The 24,392-nt window shown below is 37.3% G+C and overlaps 1 protein-coding gene across 1 annotated transcript in view; it reads right to left on the reverse strand.

Annotated features, from left to right (window-relative positions):
• Window positions 1-7,703: 7,703 nt before the first annotated feature.
• The window catches only part of gpc5a (glypican 5a), a 124,564-nt gene continuing 107,875 nt past the window's right edge, over window positions 7,704-24,392 (reverse strand). Inside the window, exon 9 of the mRNA XM_023424302.2 lies at window positions 7,704-11,360. Coding sequence (XP_023280070.1) covers window positions 11,200-11,360 — 161 coding nt within the window. The 3' untranslated portion in view covers window positions 7,704-11,199. The remainder of the gene's footprint in view (window positions 11,361-24,392) is intronic.

Genomic DNA, 24,392 nt, shown 5'->3' on the forward strand with positions numbered 1-24,392 from the left:
TCAATGTCATAGTGTAATAAACTATAAGAAGCCAGAAGCTAGAGTACCCAGAGAGAACAGACGCAGGTGAAGGGAAAACATCCAAGTTTTATACAAAAAGGGTCAATGGCAGGATTCGAACCTACAATCTTTGTAGTGTGAAATAACTGCCAAAACCAATTAACTATGGTGTCAGCTTTTCAAAAATTCATGGTTTTCTATGCTTTAAAAACATCGTATGATCGTAATGCATATATAGTAGTAGTAATATATTGTAAGGCAGAAAACGTCAAAAGTGGAGGAGTGGTCTAAGCAGGCGCATGTGTAGAGGCTACAGTCCTTGCTGCAGTCGGCCCCGGTTCGAGTCCCGCATCGGATAGCACTTTACTGCATGTCATTCCCCCTCTCTCTGCCTTCACATTTACTGTGTGCTGTCAAATAAAAGCATAAAAGCCCCAAAAATATACTTAAAAAAAAAGTCATAGTATAGTAAGGCATATATTTTTCAAAAAACGTCATAGTATAGTAAGGCATGAAATGTTAAAGTATAATAGGGCATAAAACATCATATTATAGTAAGGCATAAAAATGTCAAAAAACATCATAGTATAGTAAGGCATAAAATTGTCAAAAAACGTCATAGCATAGTAAGGCATAAAATGTCATAATAAGTCATTAAAATGTCAAAAAAACGTCATAGTATAGTAAGGCATAAAAATTTCTAAAAATGTCATAGTATAGTAAGGCATAAAAATGTCAAAAACATCATAGTATAGTAAGGCATAAAATATCATAGTATAGTAAGGCATAAATATTTTAAAAAACGTAATTGATTAGATTAGATTAGATTAGATTAACTTTATTTATCCCACAACTGGGAAATTTCATTTACCACAGCAGAAAATAAACATCTATAGAATAAAAATCGGAAATATGGAAATATACAACAAAAATATACCAAATATACACTAATAAATACAATATACACAATACACACGATATGTACATGAAAAAGTGCAAGTTTGCACATAGTCAGGAAGAGCAGGAGTTGTGGAGTCTGACAGCTGCTGGAATGAAGTATATAGTAAATAAATAAATGAATAGTATAGTAAGGCATAAGTTTGTCAAAAACGTCATAGTATAATAAGGTTTAAAATTTTCAAAAAAAGTCATACTATAGTAAGGCATAAGTTTGTCAAAAACGTCATAGTATAGTAAGGCATAAAAAGTCACAGTATATTAAGGCAAAAAAGTAATAGTATAGTAAGGCATAAAAATGTCAAGAAACGTCATATTATAGTACATTGTGTAGTAAGGCAGATAAAGTCATAAAAATGACATAGTATACTAGGGGATAAAAAGTCAAAAAAATGAAACAGTATAGGAAGGCATAAAAATTCATAAAAACGACATAGTATAGTCTGGCATAAAAAGTCATAAAAACAACAGTATAATAATGTATAAAAATTCATAAAAATGACATAGTATACTAAGACATAAAAAGCCATAAAAATGTCATAGTATTGTAAGGCATAAAAAGTCACAAAAAATGACATAGTATAGTAAGGTATAAAAACTCATAGAAACCACATAGTGTAGTAAGGCATAAAATGTTATAAAAATGACATAGTATACTAAGGCATAAAGAGTCATAAAAAGGACAGTATAGTAAGGCATAATAAGTCATAGAAACAACATAGTATAGTAAGACATAAAAATTCACAAAAAATGACATAGTATAGGAAGGTATAAAAAGTCATAGAAACAACATCGTATAGTAAGGCATAAAAATTCATTAAAAAAATGACATAGTATAGTAAGGCATAAAAATTCATAAAAATGACATAGTATACTAAGGCATAAAAAGTCATAAAAATGACATAGTATAGTAAGGCACAACAATTCTAAAAATGGCATAGCTTAGTCAGTCATAAAAAGGCATGAAAAACGACGTACTATAGCCATCCATAAAAAGTCATAAAAAAGACATAGTATAGTAAGGCATAAATATTCATAAAAATGACATAGTATAGTAAGGTCTAAAAAGTAATTAAAAAGTCACAGTATCGTAAGGCATAAAAATGAATAAAAATAACATAGTATAGTCAGGAATAAATATTCCTAAAAATGACATAGTAAAGTAAGGCATAAAAATTCATAAAAATGACATACTATAATTAGGAATAAAAAGTCATAAAAATTCCATAGTACAGTAAGGAATAAAAAGTCATAAAAACGACATAGTGTAGTAAGCTGTAAAAAGTCATAGAAACGTCATAGTATAGTAAGGCATAAAAATTTACAAAAACGACATGGTATAGTAAGACATAAAAAGTAATAAAAACGACATAGTATAATAAGGGATAAAAAGTTTTAGTATTCTAAAATATTTCACATTCATTTCAACTTAATGTGCATGTCTTTTGTCTGAGGGTTGAGCCAGGAATAAGGCTTCGAACTTACGACCTCCAGACTGTGACATAAATGTTCTAACCCTTGCACCACCTAGCTTTTGCAGTAATAAGTAAAAAGTATAGTAACATATTATAATAATGCCTAAACATCATGTTTAGTAAAACATAATATAAAAGACATAGTATAGTCAGGCATAAAAAGTCAAAAAAATGTTTAAGGCATAAAAAGTCATAAAAATGTTAAGCATAAAAAGTCAGGAAGTGAAAGTCCATTGCACCACCAAGCTCGCTCATTAATAAATTGTAGTATTGTAACAATTACAACGTCAAAGTATATTAAGGCATAAGGAGTGATAAAAACATCATAGTATAGTAAGGCATAAAAGTCATAAAAACGTCATTTCATAGTTAAGCATAAGAATGTCATAGTGTAGTTTGGCAAAAAAAAAAACAGTCATAGCATAGTAAGGCATAAAAAGTCATAGTATACTAAGTCATAAAAAGTCACAATACACATTAGAGTTGCTGAGAGATCCCACGCAAGCATATGGAGAACATGCAACATCCACATAGTAGGGCCCAAAACCAGGGTTCGAACTCCAAACTACTGCCCACTGTACCGCCCCATGAAAAAGTCACAGTATAGTAAGGCATAAAAAAGTCATAGTATAGTAAGGCATAAAAACATCACAGTATAATAAGGCATAAAAAAAGTTATAGTATAGTTAGACATAAAAAAGTCATAGTATAGTAAGGCATAAAAAAAGTCATAGTATTCATGGTGATGAATGGGTTTTCTCATTCTCTCGTCCGAATTCTCTCTAATGCCTTAGGGCTGAAGTTATAATGTGCCCTCGATGAGAACTAATCGGTACTCCAAGTATTTTATTCCTTCTGCTATCAGGCTGCTCAACACGGACAATACCCATTTTAAATGATTGTTATTTTAGAGTAATTCATTGGATATGTTGTTTTATTTATTGCTTTTATTTACCGCTTTTATTTATTGTTTTACCTTTTGTAACTGTCCTATGCCGTTTAGTATGTTTCCTCTGACATTTTAACTATATCTGGTTGGTTGGTTGGTTGTCCATTGAGACTGAATGTATGGACTGGGATGCTAAAAATGAATTGCCTATGGGGGATAAATAAAGTTGTCTGAACTGAACTGAACTGATGTAGCCTCATTGGAGTGGGTACATGATTTAATGGGATCCAATGATCTAATTTGAATTCACAACGGCATAGTGTGAATGAGTTCACTCAAATATTGGTAGGGACAATTCTGTCCAACCAAAATTATGGTAAGGACATGTCCCTACTGTCCATTTGCAAAGCTATGCCCTTGGACTCAACTCATTTCTGACACTGATTTGTCACAACATCTTTGTTTTGAAAATTACATAAGGTGACAGTATCTGTTCTCTTACATTTCACCATTTTCACCATTCCATTGCCATTCACTCGTATTTGTGGTCTTTCCAGCCTTGTCATCATTTGATGTCTGGTATTCAGTTAATATATTGTTATTTTTTGACATGCTCTGCTGGTGTTTCTCACCTCCACTTTAAGTGTCCTATATATATATATATTTTTTTTTTTTAACAGCAGGTTCACTTGACAACACAGCAGTACATCAAATAACATTTTCATAAATGATAGACTCCAGCACACAGAAATTTCAAGCTTATTTATGGTCGCTTACCCTCACACCTGATCCCAGTTCTCAGCACACAGAGAATAGACCCAGTGCTCATGGCTTGTGTCCCAGCAAATTTGGACTTCAGGTTGAATGCGCAGACACCTATGCCTGATACTGCATCAACCAAGAAAAATTTAACTGATGTGAAAAATAATATATAGAATTTATTTTAGCTTTTTATATAACTGCTCCATACAATAGTAATATGCACACCTTTATGCACTGTATTTGCATGTTTGTGAGATGGAGAGAAATAGCAGAATATTGTATTGTGAAACTAAACTTCACCTTAGTGGGAGAGTAAGTTGCAAAAGAGTGAGGAGGAGTGTCAGAGTGATGGGAAAACAAGATGAGTGAAGAGGAAAGCCAGGGAGGGAAGGGATGAGAGGATTTATTGTGAAACCTGTGCAGTAGTCCTGTCTGATAATCTGGCACCAGTGGGTGGGAAGACAGCGGGAAAACACACTATATTGATGGCACTGTTTACCCCACGAACAAAAAAAAAAAAAAGGCTGGAACACAGAAAACGAGTGAAAGAGAAGGTATAGAGTGCTGTCGGGCGGGAGGTGGAAGGTATGTGTATGTGTGTGTGTGTGTGTGTCTTTGTGTGTTTGTGTGTCATTGGGCTGTGCCTTTAGCTTATCATTAATGTTTGGAAACACACATTAAGAAACCTCTGGTACATGTGGTACACTCAGATTGGTGCTCATTGACTCTGACTGTTCTCTTTCTGCATGAAAATGAAAAATGAAGTGAATTAATAAATGATACAGCTCAGTCATGAATAAGTGCAGGTTCTTAACCTTACTGTTGGATCCAGGCTGTGAATGTTCACTAAAATATACCTGTGATTTTCCATAATGTGTCTGTATTTTTACACTGTAGGGGTTAACAGCATCACTTGACCTGAACTCCACCTGTAGGCATCAGTACTACAGTTCCCTACTTCAGTTTGTAACAGTAATTGTATTTGTATATGCGCTCACCAGCTGTGCACAGTAGACAGATGTGTGTCTGTGTTTGAGGGATTTAATGAATGTTACACAGACCTCAGACCTGTGAGGAAGCTGAACACTGGGATGGACATTCCTTAAGATAGAGCAATGCTTGGGATTCAAACCTGCACTTTTGTGATGCATGTCTTCCTTAAAAATTATCCTTGAAAAATTGAGAATACAGAAAGTGCATCTCATTGCTGAAAAAAAGTGATACAACTTTTTATATTAATGTAAATGCAATTACTTTTAATACAATTCAGACATTACAAAATACAGAAGACTAAGCTGAGGATAAGGAACACTATTATTTTGCAGGGATTTCATCATAAACTTGACAACGGTGCTTGGTGGAAAGTTAAGATCACCATATAGTCAAATTGTTGTCCAGATATTTCACTCAAAACCACAAATATTAATCTTATGGTGACCCTAAAGGAAAAGACACTGGATCACCAAAGTCAGTATAATACATAATCTGGGGACCACGAACATCTATACTAAAGTTCATGGCAATCTATCAAAAACTTTCAGTCTGGTCCAAAGTGGTGAACCAGCAGACCCACTGGCTGGATGGGGAAATGTAGAAATCCAAGGGATAAATGACAAAATGCATTACATTAATCTAAATTTGTATACATTTGCTGTCAACACAATTTGGTCTTCAGGCACGTACAACTTGTTCAGAAAATGCAGTGTTACTGCAGCAATAAGCCTTCTTTAGTTAACAATGACCTCACTCCTCTTTCACAACAATGTATCTCCTTGACACATTCAAAGGCATGTCCTGTGTTCAGAGCTAAGCTTTTGAAAACATTGGTTTTACCATGAACAACTTGAAGAATAATACAAAGCCTTGTCTGCGTCTGCACTGTGATGATTAAAGCTCCCGTCTGAGCTGAGGCTAAACGTTAGCCGTTGTCAAGGTCACAGTAATAATTTTGAGTGAAACAGAAACCTTGATGGGAATATGAAATTAATCTCTGTATAAGTTTAAGCGGTGCTCAGCACTATTCTCCTTAGAAGGTCCCAGGAGCCCTCCTTCAGTATGCAGAGATAAAAGACTCCAAAGACAATGGTTCATACTATCTGAGGCTTTACCTCTGGAGTAATTTTGAAGACACCAAAGTGTATTGTAATTGGGCTGAGTCCAGCACAAAGAAAATACTGCATTGAGAGCTATTCAAAATACCCGTCTTCACCTCTTTTAAAATGCAGTTCATTAATATCACCATTTCTTGGTCTCTGTGTGGGAAGTGAACACTCTCCTATTACTGTCCAACTCCCAATTAACAGTAATGAAAAATGCCAAAGGCAGAGTTTCTACAAAGAATCCCTGCATTTTGAACACCTGTCCAAAATTAAGCATGAAATCATTTTGATTTGATGATGTAGTTTGACTTCAATCCTTTGAAAACTACTTCACATTGATATTATCCAGGACTTAATTAGGTGAACTTTTAGAGGCCATTGGTAAGTAAAACAGTGCCCAAACAATATTGATAGTCACTCCAATCTCTAAATAGGCCTTTGCCTTTTCAGAATTATTTGTATTTCTATTATGTTCTGAGATAGCAAACATTTCCCAGCCAGAGCCAAATGTGACTTTCATGCATGTCTGATGGTCTTCTTTGGCTTGTGAGCTGTTTCCACAAATATAAGATAAGATAAAGGAACTAATTGAACAGTTAACTTAACAAGAATATTGTACCATATACTTTGACCAACAACTTCTGGACAGCCACTAAATGTGAGGAATAAAGAGTAATTACCAAAAGTCAGTGTTTCATTCATTCAAATATGTTTCAAATATATCTTCCTCTACAGAGATCACACAGGGGTGTACCCTCATGTCATTGCCTAAGTGCAGTTGTCATACTGAACGAACCACGACAAGTAATTTTGGTGTTCCTAAAAATTGTAGTTTAGATGATTGTTCACAGCCGTTGTAAAACCAGTGGTTGGAACTACAAGCATCCGGGCTGTTATATGTACAATTGTTTGGTAGTTACTGAAATCACTCAGGCAGCATCTCTGCTGTAATGAGGCACTTACTTTTAGGTGTCCATGAATACATCTAGCCACTTGGAGGGGTAGATGATGCAGTAAGTAGAAAAACGACGTTTAACAGACACATCCTATGGACAAAAGGCAGAGAGTCTGAAGAGTCTAAACTCTAAATGGCAGACTTCAGACCAGCTGAGTGGGGGTGTGCAGCTGCCCAAAGTGGAGGACTTTAAGTATGTTGCAGTCTTATTCAACTGTATAAAGGCATATAAAGGTGACTTTTCTAAAGGATTGCGAGACGAACTTCAAGATACAGACACTGGCTGAAAATTGAATGGGAGGACGGAGCTGAGCTGTAAATCAAAGATCTCCATTTGATGCTGAGCCCTTGCTCCAGCTCTCACCTGTGGGATTGACTGAACAAAGGGTGAGATCATGGACACAGGGTGGTGGAGTGAGCGGCTCTCAGATGGTGCTGCTCAAACCACCAAAACCAATGGGAGAATATCCCGACCACAATTATTCCACGTGTCTCTCCTCCTTCCATGCCGTTGCACATGTTGCCTACCTCGAATCATGTTGAAAAAAATCCGGACAAATATCATCTTTATTTTATATAATCTTTATTTTTATTATCTTATTTAAAAAAGTATTAACATGTCATCTAACATATATTAAAGAATTGGCAGAAAAGAAATATACACCATTTGCTGTAGCCAGGACTCGTAGTTTCTAAGGAAAAGCAGTGATTTATACTGTGGAAGAAATTAATTTAAAACCAAAAGAAAACATGAAACCCTGGATTACATGTCCCAGCAGGTCAGAAGAGGGGTGTTGTCCTGCAAAAGGATGGTTTGGCTGCTATGCTTGCCATTTGAAGCCACAGTGAGATTAACCAGGAGCAAGTGAGACTAAAAGGATGGATGAGCCACCCAAAGCCTCAGGACAGTTGAGTTACTGCATAGACTTGGGCTACATGAATACAATAAACAATCTCAAGAATAAACTAATACAAACACAGTTGTTGTTGTTGTTGTTGTTGTTGTTGTTAAGTCATAGTTTTCACTATTACTTTTATCAGTTTTCATAACATTGTATTCATGTTAATAATTGCTGAGATCTCAGAATATAGTGCATTCGCTAAATAAATAGGTCGGGCAAAAAAAACAAAAAATTAAAGAAAAGGCAAGTTGTAGACAAGCCAACACTTTATTTGGAGGCAACACTGAAAAGTCACTAATGATGCAAATAATCATTGGAAAGGCAAATAGTTAACGCATCCAACTACAGCAAGTAGGATAGACTGGAACCAGGAGCTTAGTCTGTCAACTGTCTACAGTAAACACTTTGGATCATCATTTTAGTGTTCGCTTTCATTTTCTGCTCCAAACAAATTTTTTATTATCCTGGGGGTTTGTTTAAAACCTGTCTGATCGTTAGACTGCTTGTGTCTGTATGACCTATTTTTAACTGTTTTGTTATGTTCCAAGATCCCAGCAATTACTTTGGTGAGTACAGTGTTACGACAGATTAAACAGACAACCCAATCTATAGAGTGATGAAGTTGTAATAAAAAAGTAGTTTTCCTTTAAAGACCATTGTAAAAAAAAAAAAATTTTTTTTAATTTATGTATCACGCGTATGTGATGCATGTATCACAGGAATTTCTTTTTCAAATGAAACATTCACTCTCCAAACTGAATGTTAGACAGTAAACATGTTATTCCAGAGCGTCTCTTATATTGCAATGCCTGCAGGATGACACCTGTCTGTATGAGTGCTCTTTCATTGACACTGGCATCAGAATTTGGCCCCTTTCCTCCCTCCTCTGGATAACCGTCTCAGTATGTAGTTATAATGATCACATAAGACATCAAATTGAACCTTTTCTTTAAGTACAGGAGAACCTGCATAACCTGACATCCACGTTTAGCCTTAAGGCACCTCTGTCTCTGCAGGGCTGCCTGTTATCTAGTTAGACACCGAACACTATTCTCTAATAGTCTCATTAACACGGTTGTTCAAATGACAATAGCTCCAGACTTTGATGGTGCCAACTCATGGTATAATTGGTTAAGGTCGACAAAAGCCTCATATAGGCTACGAGACATTAAAGTGAAAGTAGGGTAAGAAATTAGGTGTATAATTAATCTCAAAGTTATCATTTCTAAACCTTGAGATGTAGTTGAAGAAGCTCCGAGCTACTCGAGTGGTTCAGATGCTCAAACAGCCTTGACTATATCATGATAAAAGTATAACCTGGTGCATTAATGGTGAAAATGACTAATGACAACAATTACTATGCATGCTTTAGGACAACTGCAGCATGAGGAAGGTCGCAGGCTTTTAAAATATGATCATATCTGATCAAACTGAGTACCTGAGGAGATTGTACCTTTGGCTGGAAAATAAAAAGCTGCAGCATAAGGAATAAAAAAATAAAAAATTAGAGTGAAGTTGAAGATGAAATCCAATTTGCACTTTGCATTGCTCAGTTCTACATTAAGATGGGCAGGATAATAAATGGTCATGGGTCAAACAAATATTTATAAGTATAAATTAATTGAAATAGAACTTTATAAATTAAGGTCATCTCACCGTAGTAATAATGTTTACATCATTACAATTTTTACTGTTATTTCACTATGAGGTGGCACAAATATTTCTGTACATTTGAACCCATATAGAAAGAAAAGGGTTAGTCCGGAGCAACCATTGAATGTCTCAGTTATTTTTTACAATGTGATCTATTTACAGTAGCAGCGTTAATGATTTCCTTGTATATGAATAATGAAATCTGTTTGTAGAGTACCATTTTAGTGTCTACAGAATCTCAAAATATAATTTCTTCAGCTCTACAAGTAGTTTCCTGACATATCTGAGCCAAAGAACCAATGTACGCTGCCACTGAATACTTCTCTCTCTCTCTCAGAAACTGGCCAGACATGCATGACATATGTGAAACAAATCATTTTCCTTTTTTTCTGCACAGAAAACCTGCCAGCAACACACCAGCAGTATGCAGTAAGGTAGTAGGTAGAACCAATTGGATTCTTCCTCACCAGTGGCTCCAGGAGCTATCAGCTCCCATCTAGGCCGATGAAGGCAGAGGAGGATTGAGTTTGAAAGATGATAATAGACTCCCGAGGAAACTAATCTATTTCTAAAGAAGAAAGAAATATGAATTTGCTCACTTGCCCCCCCTACTTCCTGCTGCCTTAACCCCCCCCCACCACCCCTTCACTGTGGCTCTCAGCATTAGCATTATAGGTTAATTTTGCAATTGAAATGTGCCAATTAAACATGCTCTGGACAGCATGGTAGTTATTACAAGTGAAGATAAGCAGATGTCTCAAATTTTCTTCTGTTCCTACACAAAAACAAGCAGTACACATCTGATAGCTTACTGTTTTCTACAGGTTATCTACAATATCTGACACACAATCTGAAGCAGTTCTGTATAAAAATGACTGTAAAAATTATGGTTTGTACACAGAAGGGATTCCTAAGATTGTATAAGAATAACAGGCCATTTGAATTTGGGCTTGTACAAATATTGAAAATGCAAGAGCTGTGGAGACAGTTTATTTTTCAATTTCAAATCCAACACTAAAAATGAACCTTTCCGGTTATTTTACTCCTTTCACAGCAGTTGTAAAACCCCATTTAAGAAAAGTACAACCTGTGCTGTGTAGAGTGCATTAAAGAGTGATATGCAAAAGCAAACAAATGCTTATACATATATCTACAGATGACATATATTATGTGCAGAAATACAATTAAATCAATACCAATTTTTTACAAAGTGTGCTGTAGTTATTTGTGAAATCCTGCTGTTGTAAGTAAGTCATTATTAGTGTTAATGAATGCCAGGTAACTGATAAAAAAAAATAATCAGTTAATATTTGCAAAGCTGAACCATGTGCTGTCTTACAGAAGCCACAGTGTCTTGTCATTTCCTCACGATGAATTTGCTTCTGCACTCTGTGGAAGTGATGCTCCATTTCATGCCGGAGCATGTTACGTCCACTTGCCCTTTCGTTTCTGGATAAATAAGCTTGGAATCAAGTCTTGACAGTTTCATGCTGCAAAAAGGCAGCTGTTACAAGGCCAGGAGCATATGTAAACAAGGCAATATCAAGACCCAGATGGCTCCTGTCAGTCCAAGGCCCCTGGATCTGCCCTCCACTTCTGAATCCTCAACAGGTGGATGATGATGATAATGATGATGATGTTTGTGATCACCCGTCACATCTGGACTCACTGAGGAGAGAGCAGAAACCAACATGCCAGTCAGGAGGAAGCTCATTATCAATAAAACATAATGGAAGATTTATTACTGTTTGCCGCGTTAACTTAGAAAGACAAGGCTGGTTTATTGTACATATTTCTTAGTGTCAACACAAACAAAACCAACAAAGAGTGAGCTCTTCTCTCAGACTTCACTCTCCTGTCTGTGGTACTCATCTCCAAGCCCGGCTGATCCTACTGAAGATGCAGATCGCTCTATATGGGTCACATTTATATAGTTTCATTGTTAAAGTGGGTTAAAGAAATTTCCTTTAACAGCTAGGCACTGTAACAAACATTACTTACTTGTATTTGTTGGGGACTATTTGATGCACTAGAGAGTATGTACACCAGTATATTGGATGGACTTAAACTACAGAACCTACGGTCATTGTAGGGAGTAAAATGTTGCTTTTTTGTGGCTGATTTGGTGGAAGAATATTGTAGGAAAATTTACAAAAACATTCTCTACTGTTGCCTCACACACCTTTCACAGCTGCAATACATTAGGGCACCCACTAAACCATTAAGGGAGTTTGTTAATTTTCCACCACCTCCTATTTATAGCAAGCTGATGCAACTATGGAGCACCTTCAGCCTTTAACAGTTCCCCCGAGGTGCAGCAGAGAGCATCTCGGGTACGCTTGTGTGTCATCAGCCATTAGAGTGTTTGTCCCGAGGTCTTAAAGCTAAATGCAAACACAGTTACTACAAACAAAAATAGTTAAACACAAGCATTTATCAACAGAGGAATTCTTTACAGGAAATATTTTTTCTTTCAATTTCTACATCCATTCCAATTCCTAGATCATAAACACTCAGGTGCTCACAAACTCCTGTTCAAGATTCCGTTTTAGTAGTAAGTATTTCGTTTTTATTTTATTAGTAACAGAAGAATATAAACAGAAAAGATGGTGGAGGAGAGAGAGGGACATAAAACTCCCCAGCCAGGATCAAACCAGGTGACGTTACAGTTATACGGTGCATCTAAACCACTGCGCTACCAGGACACTCAACCTGAAAACTCCTTATTCATTCCCTGCTCTTCATATTACACAAGGTGCACGACAGGGGCCATTTCTGAGACTCAGGCTTGTTCCTCTCTTGATGCTTCCACTGGGTCACGTAGTTTGTAGACACACAACACTGACTCCCTCCATGCAGCTGATTATATCACTTTTACACTGTATTTTGCCATGTGCAGTTACTGCCATCAGTACAAATTAAATAATCAAACATTGTTTTTTAATGCCCCTATTTTGCTCTACAGTTAAATTTAAACACTGAGGAGATAGAATTCTCATTTTGATGTAGAAAACAAATTGTTCTTTACTTTATTACCATATTTGTGCTAAAAACATAATCACGTTACTCAAGCAGGAAACATCAGTATCTTCTTGTCATCACTCTCTGGTTCCTCACACTGGTTTAAGTGTTTCTGAAAGGCGCCTCATTAAATTCAGTCAAACCGCTAAATAACACTCAGCCCTGACAAGTAATATCCTTGCTGTCAATCCATCACAGCTGGACACTTTCTTTGACACTGTAGGTGAGGTTTGGATAAGGGCGATGATGTACATTAAGGTGTTTCTTCAGGGAGATCATTTGTTAATTTTGTTTTTGCCTTCAGTTGAACTTGTCGTGTAAGTGACAACATTTAACCAAGACAAGAGAGTGGACACGCAGTGTATGAGCCAATGACTTCAAAACAGCCTGCCTTTTTCTTCTGACCTTCATGTTATATACACCAAACCACCTTGACTTGAACTCAAGCCCCCCCCCCCCTGTTTGTCTACACCTTTGAAATTGTACCTTAACAGCAACGGATATCAATTCAGACAACTGCACCACACCGGCTGCCAACATCCATCTTGCTGTTTACGTCTCTTTGGAGGCCTCAAGTGTTAAGGGGGGAAATTCAGTGTCCCTTCCTGAGTGAAATACAGCATCCTCTTTAGCCCTGCTGATGTCACCTAAGGACACCTCAGACTCCATCCTGCTTCATCCCCACAGGGATGGTGGGAGGCTGTAACCCAATAGATGGCCAGCTGCTCCAGGACTTTCCAGTCTCTGACTTAGACCTCAGGGTCATAAGTCTGTCGTGTGCAGGATTACTCTAACCCAGACCCTTTCAGAGTGTATAAAGGCTGTGTTATCAAACTTTATCTTACTAGCAGAAAAATAAGACCAGCTGCAGAGGCCATTTGTACTCTGTGGACTTCAACTCTACTCTTTATGGTGCAGCAGAAATACCCTGTAATTCTTTTCTATCCATGACATGACATGACATGACATGACATGACATGACATGACATGACATGACATGACATGACATGACATAGTATTGTTCTGCATTTTAATCAAAGTTTCTGAATGGCCAATTTTTTTTTTCTTACAGATTTCAAATTTGCATTTAAAGTATTCACAGAAATAGACATTTTTATTGCTGATTACCTCAGATACATGTAAGGGCTCACATATGAGCTACTGTGAAGCATCTGGATGGCGCTTGAAATTAACTATTATCTATTGATTCACTGCCGAGGTGACGCCAGGACAGCTATTTGAAGGTATAAAGCTCACTGATAGTTCATCTGGGTTTTGTACCTAAGAGCACTGAACTTCAACAACTCAATCAATTCCTCTTACTGAAGCTTCAAGGTTTCAAATGCAGCAACAAGCTGTGGACAGAATGATAGAATGTACTGTATCTTTCTGACTAATACATTTCACACTGACACTGAAAACAACTCATGCTGTGAAACCTCAACCAGTCCTGGACATGATATCTGATGACAAGACACTTTAAAAATACAAAACTGCAAAATTTGGTTAAGGGGAAATCTAATCTTATTTGTAGGTGCAAGGATAAAAGAGCTTAATTATGTGGATTAATAATAATATGGATGTTACACAAATTGCTCTATTGATCTAGTTTAATATTACACTACCGACCTCCACCCTTCATGTTATTTCTTGAGCTAATCACAGGTTGTTGTGTGCGGCCTACAGTGTCAAGGGTGATGGTAAGAAATCTCTTTTAGTCAAAGGAATAAAAACACAACTTTCAGAGTTCTGCTTTGGAAAACTATGAGGTTTCACATGCATGCGGTCAGACGAGGGGAAGGTTGAGAAGGGAGGGATTAAACATTGTGCAATGTAATGCCTGCATTAAAAGCAGTCTTTAAGATCTTGAAATGAATTCTCAAACTAGCCTCTAAGTAATGGAGGTCTGATCATTTGGCACACACATAATTACAAACACAGACAAATACGTGTTACTTAATATCTCACATACACACACAGTATTGACTCTGGCTGCATTGCACCTATTAATAACCATCATTACTGCTGAATCTTCTGGCTATAAGTGGGTTCTTTTTATGAATGATAATGAAGGTCCAAATGTAGGAGCATATTATCCCTCTAAAAGTACGACTACATGTGTCCTCAATATAACAACCCAACAGAGCATACATCTTTCCTCTGCAACTCAAGTGTTTGAGGCCATAGCAAATCTAGTCTCCAACAGCTAATGGCTGAAAAGAGCTATAATGGTCTGTCCTGCTTTTTGGATCCAAGCACAACTGATTTTGGAAATTTTCTTGGAAAGTGCTGCAGTAATGATATGTTTTAGTCAACCCTCAGCAGAGATGTTTGGGCGTTTGAAAAGGTGCTTGGTCTGAAGAGAGACACAGGTCAGAAAGAGAGGCTTACAACTGAAGTGAAATCAATACAAGCTGATTCCTGAGGACTTGGACCAACAATGATCAATACCACACTAACTGCACAAGGAAAAAAAAAAACACACCTAACAACTGCAGTGATGGAAAGTGCTTTTGTGTGATTATAAGAGGGTCAGCCTTCAGAGCTTTAGAGCTTGAGAGCAAATCTTCAGATTGTCCGTTTGAGTAACAGGGTTATTATAAAAAGCCAAAGTTTGTCAAACTTCATTACAGCCTCCATCTACAGCTTCCTTTATTTTAGCAGTTTCATTACTTTGGGAAGGCATCTTACATGGAAATTGTCCTCCTCTATCACTTTCTGACGACTCCAGCTGGGTACTGAAAACATTATATTAAGATTTTATTAGAGTTGAAAACAAACAGCACAGAAGGTGACATAGCGAGAAAGTTGCATTTGGTGAGAATAGCCTCTCTCTCATCTTTTAAAGTCAAGTAAGAAAAGTAAAAGCACTCATTACAAAGAGTAGTACATTTAATTAAATTTCTTTATCTGTTTACTGCACCTGTAAACTATTTTAATGTAGCAAGTCCAGGTGGCACTAAATCTAAGTGCAGCTATGTTAATATACATTTGAGGGACTCAAATTATACTTTAGTTTTTTGACCAATCACAAATGCTTATGCACTTGGATGTGGTGAAAAGGACTAGAGATAATCAAAGAATCCAAACAGCAACAAGGGTTTTGCTGAGAGAAGCGACACCCCCCCCCCAAACAAATTATAGTATACAATGAAAGCTTTCTGTAAACATACTTGAACATTAGATCTAAGTCAATATTGTCGAAGCTTTGGTAAAGAGTATTTTGGGGTGGTGAAGGGAGCTGCAGCAGTTAGCAGTGTTGCATGAGGAAAATTAGCAAAGTAGCACTGAGAACTAACAGTTTCTAAAGCTCAATTAAGTACACATGAGCATGAATGTGATTGTTTGTTACTATTCAGCTGGTAGTTGAGCAGGTGATGCATAAATCAGCCAATAATACTGAGCACGAATGAGGCAGCTGATGCCAACCAACCAACACCACTTCAGTGTTGCCTAAGTAAACTAACGCAAAGTGAATCCATGAATATGTTGTGATGTGTTCTGATCATATCAATTAGCCTCCTCATTAAGCTGAAACAAAGCTGTTGACATATTTCCCAAGCTTTTTAAGGAGTTTTGCTTTGTTTTTTTTGTTTCTTTGCCAGTACGCTACAGAGAGACAAGTAACACAGTGAGAGAGAGGAGTTGATAACATGTGACAAGAGTTTGCATGTTGTGGTTACATGGTATGCATTTCAGTCATCAGGATTACCCCTTATAAGGTTTGTAACTGACAATTTTATATATATTTATTTATTAGGATGCTTCATTATGAGTTTTAAAATCTTTATCTGCATAACTAGTAAATAAATCTGTCATATCAGTGTAGAAAAGAAAAACATTACAGGCTAATCTTGGTAAAAGATGGTACAGTGAAGATATGAAATCTGCAGTATACTGAAGTATTTGAACTGTACTTGCTCAAATGTACTTCATTTATTCCCACCTCTGGTTATTGGTATGATATAGCCTATTTGTAACTTTTGACAGTAATGTTCTTATTTGTCATCATGTCAGTCTTTGTATGTGAATAGAAAAGTGGATTCACGCCACTTTATGATACACAAACACAAGTATCAGACAATATAAATTTGAGTGAATGGGCTTCCATTGGGGTTATTTTTGTTTTCAGAGCTAAACAATCACATTGTGAGAGAGCTGGGACCTTTTAGCTTGCTGTTGACTCTAGCCTGAGGTAGGAGCCTCACCACCATTTAACCACATTGATTTCTGTGCTATTTGACAGTCTTATTAGACTGTCTGCTGCCAGAAATAAACCTGAGAATTGAACCTGAGAGAAGTTGTAGAATCTTCTTTTCAGTCTGCTGATAGCAAGTTAAGTTAGAGGGATTACACCAGCTTTATATTAAGAAGAAGCAAGAGCAAACACCATTGATTCACTTCTCTAATCCTTCTTTTCCTAAATGTTTCTATATAGTTTGATGGTCGGACGGTGGGTAAATAGTCGTCCAGTATCCAGACTGGGCAGGTAAGATTTTGGAGTACATTTTAATCATATATAAGAAACCAACATTAATACTATGATGGATGACAGCTTTTGTCTGAAGCAAAAGTTCTTGTAGTACTGAAATAAATCATCCCAATGTAATCTTTGTGTGTGTTAGTGTGTGTGTGCGTGCTTGAAAATGCATGTGTGAAGTGTTATCCAAAAGCCTCCTTGCACCTCCACTCACCATCATCACCGACAGTAGAGTGTGTGATTACACTCCTGCTAAATGGTATGTGGTTCATCTTTGGATTGTGCATGGGGAAAAAATAAAAAATTCAAGATGTAGCCACTGCTATTTTGCAACAGCAGATAACGCCTTTTGTTGATACAAAATTAAAACAGATAACAGAAGAAAGTGGGAAGAAGCGTGGACGCTACAGCCTGAGGATCTATTAACATTTGGAAATGAAGTGAAACATGATACCAATCACAAATCATAAATATTGTATTCTGCAAGCATCTGCTGTTGATACTGATACAGGATGGTAATAAAACCGGCCTGGTTGGGGGATTAATTCCTAACTCGTGTGCTGTAATGCTACTGTCATTTTGTAAGTCCAACGCAATGAAAAGGAATGGGTTTTGAAAAATATAATGTTTTGTTATGTGAACCAATAGTGTATTAATATTGTATAGCAAGGGTACTCAAACTCTTTCATCAGAGGCCCATTTATAAATTTTCTGTATGGTCAGAGGTCTGAAACAACAAGCACACACTGAAACAAATAAAATAAAACCAAGTTTTTAAAACAATAACAAAAACTTGTACGTCTCAACAACCCATCATGTGACTTAAAATTATATTGTTAAACACTTTTCACAAAAGCTGAACATTTATTGGATAAATTATTATTGCATAATAGCTAAGTATGTTGGCATTTTCAGTTATATCCAGCAACGCTCAAACATAAGAAAATAAGACTGTGCATGACAGCACATAATCTGGTCTGAACTACAATTGTGTTGTGTGTGCCAGAAAATCTTATCTGGGTTGTTTTCATGTGACACCACAAACTTATTTCTAACATACTTTATATCTACGAGGGAGATGTGACAGCAGATGTGTAGTCAGCGTCTTTTGCATTTCCCTCACATTTAAACACATCCTTATGGCGGAGTTTGCCTGACACAAACTCCACAATATTGTTGTCCTCTCAGGTATCTCCATTAATCTTGTCGCTTAGGGCTACTAGAAAAAAAAAACAACAAAAAAAAAAAAACGGTCTATGTCTATCTATCATTTGACACAAATAGAAAAACGTTTTTGTCAAAACAGATGCTTTGGTCCCCTATCCAGTCCATCAAATTAGACAGTATAAGGCGGGTGTATGCTGTTGTCATGTCTCCATTGTTTATGTCTTGTTTGAGCTGCCTGTGTGGTTGCAGATTTTCCCCTGAACAAGTGCAGCATCATCAGTCGCACTGATCGCTAACCAATATGTTTGTCCTGCACCGTCGCTCCAGAAGGCCATAACGCCAAGAAGACTCAACAGCTCTGCAAGAAACCCCCCCGTAGGTAATAATACAGAAAGCCTTTGGCAAAAGATGGGTAAAATTATTCTCATCACACTTTGAAACCCACATGCATGCAGACACATCAACATACACATTCTTGCTTCTATACACACACACACACGCTTGTGGCGTGCGCAGCTAAGCTTTTTAAAATTAATTCTAATAATCAGCATATAACCCAATCTATGTATGGCATATAAAGCATGGCAAGCAGGATTAAGTGTAAATAAAAAGACACATGCATATTCTTGAGCCCGTTGTTTTTGCCTAGAATTGTTTTGTTTACACATAAACGAGATCAGCTGAGGAGAGGAGCTAAACGAAGAGAATCCACCTGAGACCTCTTGGAGAGAAGGCTGAGTGCTCCCATTCTCAAACAGAACAATTGAATATAGCTCTGTGCTGGAGACGGCATCCCCTTTCAATTAGATTCAGACGCCCAGAGAAAACAGAATAAATTGACTCTTTATCCACAAAAATCATATGATTTAGCACAATTTCATTCATTTATATCTTCTGCACAATTACAGTGTTTAATAAACAGCCAGTTTGTGATGATTGATACATCATGAATGCTCCTTTCTTGCCTCCTTCTCTCTGTCTCTTTTATTAATGTCAACGCTATCACCACCATGAGATTCACGTTTGTCACGTGTTTACTGTGCAGCAGTAGCAGGAGAGTCTGCAACGCTAGTGTGCAACACCTGATTCACTGCAAGTGGATTCACTAACCAAGGATCACACAAAAAAATACCCATGGCATTTTACAGCGTGTACAACACAAAATCAGCTGTGCACACATTTACAGACATACACAGTCACACAAATGCATACTTTATGGTATACGGCTGCAGTCTTAAAGGATAATTAGGCCCTACATGTTATTCATGTCATTTATTTTTTGCCATGCCAGCAGCTTGGCTCTTGGGATGGCAATGGCAGTCTATTAGTCAGTCCAACACCGAAATATCTTGACAACTACTTGATGGATTGCCATGAAATCTTTTTCACAGTCCTTAGAAGACAAAGCCTAATGACCCTGGTAATCCTGTGACTTTACCTGTAGCACCAACATGAGGTTCACATTTGTGGCTTTTCAAAAACTACTGGAGGGATTGCCCTGACATTTGTTACACATACTCAGTTCCCCTCAGGATGAACTGTAATAACTCTGGCAATCCTTTGACTTTTCCATGGCACCAACATCAATTCAAAATTCCAGTTTGTCCAGTATTTTGATTTATGACCAGATACTTGAAAAACTAATGACTTTCCCGTCAGCCCCAGTTGGTCTTTGTGTTTAGCGCTAATTAGCAAATGTTAGCATGCTAACACACTAAACTAAGAAGGCGTACAGGGACATGAACATTGGACTATATCTGCTAAACATCAGCATGTTAGCATTGTCACTGTGATTATTTAGCATACTAACATTAGCATTTAGCTCAAGGCACGGCTGTGCAATACAGCCCCAGAGCCAAAAGAATGGATGCTTAGTTTTGTTTATGTTGGTTTAGTCTCTTGATACTCTCTGACTTTCCTGCCTGAACCACTCAGCCCCAGTCCTACTGGTTCATTCTGAAGATGTAGCTCTCTCAAAATAGGTGATAAATATACCGCTTTTAAAAAGCTCAGTCATTTCAGCTGGGCAGTGCAGTTTTATAACAAATGTTTCTCAAACAGGAGTATTTGTTGGGGATTATTTTCAGTAGCTGAGGTTCAGCGTATAAAGCATAGTGTATGTGTGTGTGTGTGTGTGTGTGTGTGTGTGTGTGTGTGTGTGTGTATTGCAGGAACATGTCTACAACAGCGTGGCTCGCTGATGTGTTTTTAATCATTTTGGGACAACAATGGAGTTCTATGGCACAGAATAATAAGATACAACAGGGTTTGGCTACACAGACAGAACTTGTTAATGGATGAATACATGGGATTTGTTGACAGTCTCAGCCTTCATTTTGATCTCAACTACACACCTGTAAATGACTGTATCTTGCAAGGTTGTGACGCTATTGCAATCACAAAATCTTCCCACAGACAGACAGACGTATAAACACCTACTCAAAACCGCCTCTGTGGTAGTTCCTGTTACAGTAGGTGTCTCAAGGATCACATTCTGCCACAATGACACACACACACACACACACACACACACACACACACACACACACACATGCACGCACACAGGCACACGCACAGACTCTCAAGGTGAAAAGAATACAAGCCAAACTGCCGCAGCTGGTACAGATGAATAGGAAGTAAAAAAAAAATAAAAAATTTCTAACTGTCTCCTAAGCAGCAGAGAGCGGCGGGTCTGAGAGAGCTGGACTCTTTGATGGTAAATTCATTGCATTCCTTGTACCCTTACTGAAAAAGCAATCAGCGACTGGCCAGGTTGGTAAACATACAAGATACTGTGTTTACTTAGAACACATCACGTGACTGTTTGGATAGAGGAGATAATACAAACAGATATCTATTCCTGCTTTCTGTGGCTGCCATCATGTGAGGTTACCTAACACATTTAAGTAACTACATTGCATTAAACAAATTAACACTGGGGTAATTACCCTAAGAGTCAATCAGTGTAGCAAAGTAAAATGATTAGTAAAAGTTTGTACAATAAGGTTGAATAACTCAAACAGAGACACAAGTTTGCTTGAACAATATAACCATTGTCTGAAAATCCCTTAATAGTCCAATCACCTTGAATCAGGTCAACCTACCTTTTGTCTGATATAATTTACCTGCTGTACTTAAAGCTAACGTATTTCAAATGTCTGGTCTGACCCCCAATAAAACCAGCATCCATCCTGTTTGTGCAATTATAGAGAAAAGAAGGATCAATGGAATCTAATTTGAGGCAGAGGCATTATTCTAAAACACAGAGCCTGGTGCATCTCTGCATGGAGCCAGCAGAATGATTAAGTGCTTTGGTTATATCCTGTATAGCTCTGCTGCACATGCCACAGTGAGAGTGTTCATGTCCTGGATCCTATCACCCCAGCCTCTATTACATCCTCAGAGCAGTCAATACTCGACTCTGACCACCAGTCAGTCACTCTCAGGTTGCACACACGGGCAGAATACAAATCAGCTTGGAAAACTCAAAGCTCTGCATCCTCTCTGTGTCCACACCTTTTCTTAGCAGGCTGCTGTTTGGACAAACCTATTCCCACAAATTTGGTGTGTCATAAACGATATCCATAACTTATTGAAATAACGCTCAAAGTTGACACATATCTCTTAATATAAGAATGGAGTCAAATCGGGGGTAATATACAAAACTTGTATGAGGCTCCATATCAGCCTACTTATTAATCTCTATCGTTAACTTGTTGGCTAAACATAAATCAGGTTCCAGCAGCATCTCAATTGTCATGATTTTCTGCTTTTCTTTGTCATATCTGAGAGTAAAGTGTATGTCGCTTGTTTGTGGCACTTTGAATACATGCATATATACGCTGGGCCTTGGGAAATTATAATCACCACTTTTCACTCTTCTCTAATTGATTCATCAATAAAGAAAATGGTCACAACTTAGAAGATTGTGATGTATTACTGACACACTGCAATCCTTGGCAATATAATCTTTTATCATCGCCTAAATCTGCTGATAACAATTTAACTGGAAAAAGCAACTAACATAAAAACTTCCTGGCAAATGATAAAAACAACCAACTCAAACAACCGTGTTAATATTGTATCACATGGAGTCAGAGAGTGTTAACAAAAGGAGGGGAAGTGTTCAATTTTTCATGCACAGTTCCTTTTTTCACTGTGGAAAACAAAACATATGGGCCTGATCAAATTGACATGCCCTGGCAAAGGTTTCTGCAAACCTGCCCTTCTCCATCTACCCCCTTGTTGTTCTTTACCAGCGGCAGCTCACATCCTCAGAGTTAAGCCTCGCTGCAGTCAACTTCATGCAACAGCAAACTAAACACCTCTGGCACCACATAAACAGGACAAGGTCATTCAGCTATTTCACGTGTTGACAAATACATATATATATATACACACACACACACACACACACACACATATATATATAACAATTAATGGAGGTATTAAAGGCCCTGAAAACCTATATAAACCCAGTCACCTTCTTCATCTGAGCAATGGAGTCCCACGTGAACACAAAAGGTTTTGTCAAAGTTACAGTTGTGGTTATTTTACAAGACAGACTTTGTGTTTTTTGATCAGATGGAAAAAGGTGATGTCCTGTATTTCGACGCACCAATTAGGATTTAACAACATGGTTGAAGTCTTAATAAATAACATCTAATAACATCTGAGGATATTTATCTCTGAGTCTGGGATATGATTGCTGTTCATTTAGTCATAAGTAGTTTATGTTGCAGAGAAACATTTAACATTTGAAAGTTTTCAAGGAATTTAAGGGATGATCGTTCTTTGAGAACTTGAATGAAAGCAGGGTTAGTCCTGCTTAAAAAAACATTTCCTGTGTGATTAAAAACATCTTTTCAACTATCAATCAAATGCCCCAGAAGATTTTCCTATGATGATGATGATGATGATGTGCGAATGCTTTTTTTGGCAAGTGTATCGTTTTCCATCTGGCTCTGTTTGTGTGGATTGTTGAGTGTGAATGAGAATCAGAGGGACATACTGCACTCTGTTCCAGCCTCGCAGCTTTATGTACGGGTTTGATGCTGAGCTCAGCATGATGGTAACTGCATCACCAACCAATTGGAACACACTGGTCCCAGTTTAGATTGTGTACACAATAAAGCAAACACACACCATCAGGAAAGAGTTGATTAAAAAAAAGGAAGATATTGCTAAGCAACGGGGTTCATTATTAGTTCGACAGGTTTTAATGAAACACCTAGATCAAGAATTATTTCACAGTTTGAGTAATCAGCTCATGTCAGCTTCATAAATAATGAAATCTTTTCTTCACATTATATCTCAAAGGTGTCTCTGTTTTAACCAGTCTAAAGACAATCTGCTAATTAGCATGACCACATCACAACCAGATATTACTCTTTTCAGAAAACACTATTTGCATAATGAGGTTTTTGAATTTGCACTGTTCCCTCTCTTATTAACCTTCCATTAACCTTTAGATAAACAGAGGCAGCTCTGAGCATTATTCCCTGGGATCACACACCAAAAGGCTTGGCCCAAATTCCTCAGACCAGCTGTGGAATCGCTTATGGGTGATTAGGCCACTGATAACAGCTCGCCTCACTGAAGATGAAGATCTCGTACAAGCTGCTCGGCAGCAAGGAGGTTACAAAGCAGCTAGAGCTTTGTTTGAGTCTGCATGTTCTCCTTCACATGGCTAATCTGAGGGATTCATTGGTGATAGGTAAATCAATACAAGAGGAAATGTTGATGGTCACAATTTTGAACACTGCATTTAAAATGTATTTAGGGGAAATGCATTTCAGTTTGTACTTCTTAAAAAAAAAAGAAGAAAAAAGAAAGAAAGAAAATGACTTGACTTGATTTCTTCAATAGACTGGTCGTAGACGTAGCAACGAATCAGCTGCATCCCACTTCTACAATAAAAAAACTTGAACTTCTGAGCAGCTTCAGCTGCATTTCAGCATAATTGGTCTTTTAACTCTCATAAGTTTCTTCAACACCATCTTACCGTCAATTCTACAATACATGCCAATTTG

This window comes from Seriola lalandi, unplaced genomic scaffold (genome assembly GCF_002814215.2).
Source record: "Seriola lalandi dorsalis isolate HSWRI2012SDOR001 ecotype SW California unplaced genomic scaffold, Sedor1 jcf7180002054735, whole genome shotgun sequence".
Taxonomy (NCBI): Eukaryota; Metazoa; Chordata; class Actinopteri; order Carangiformes; family Carangidae; genus Seriola; species Seriola lalandi.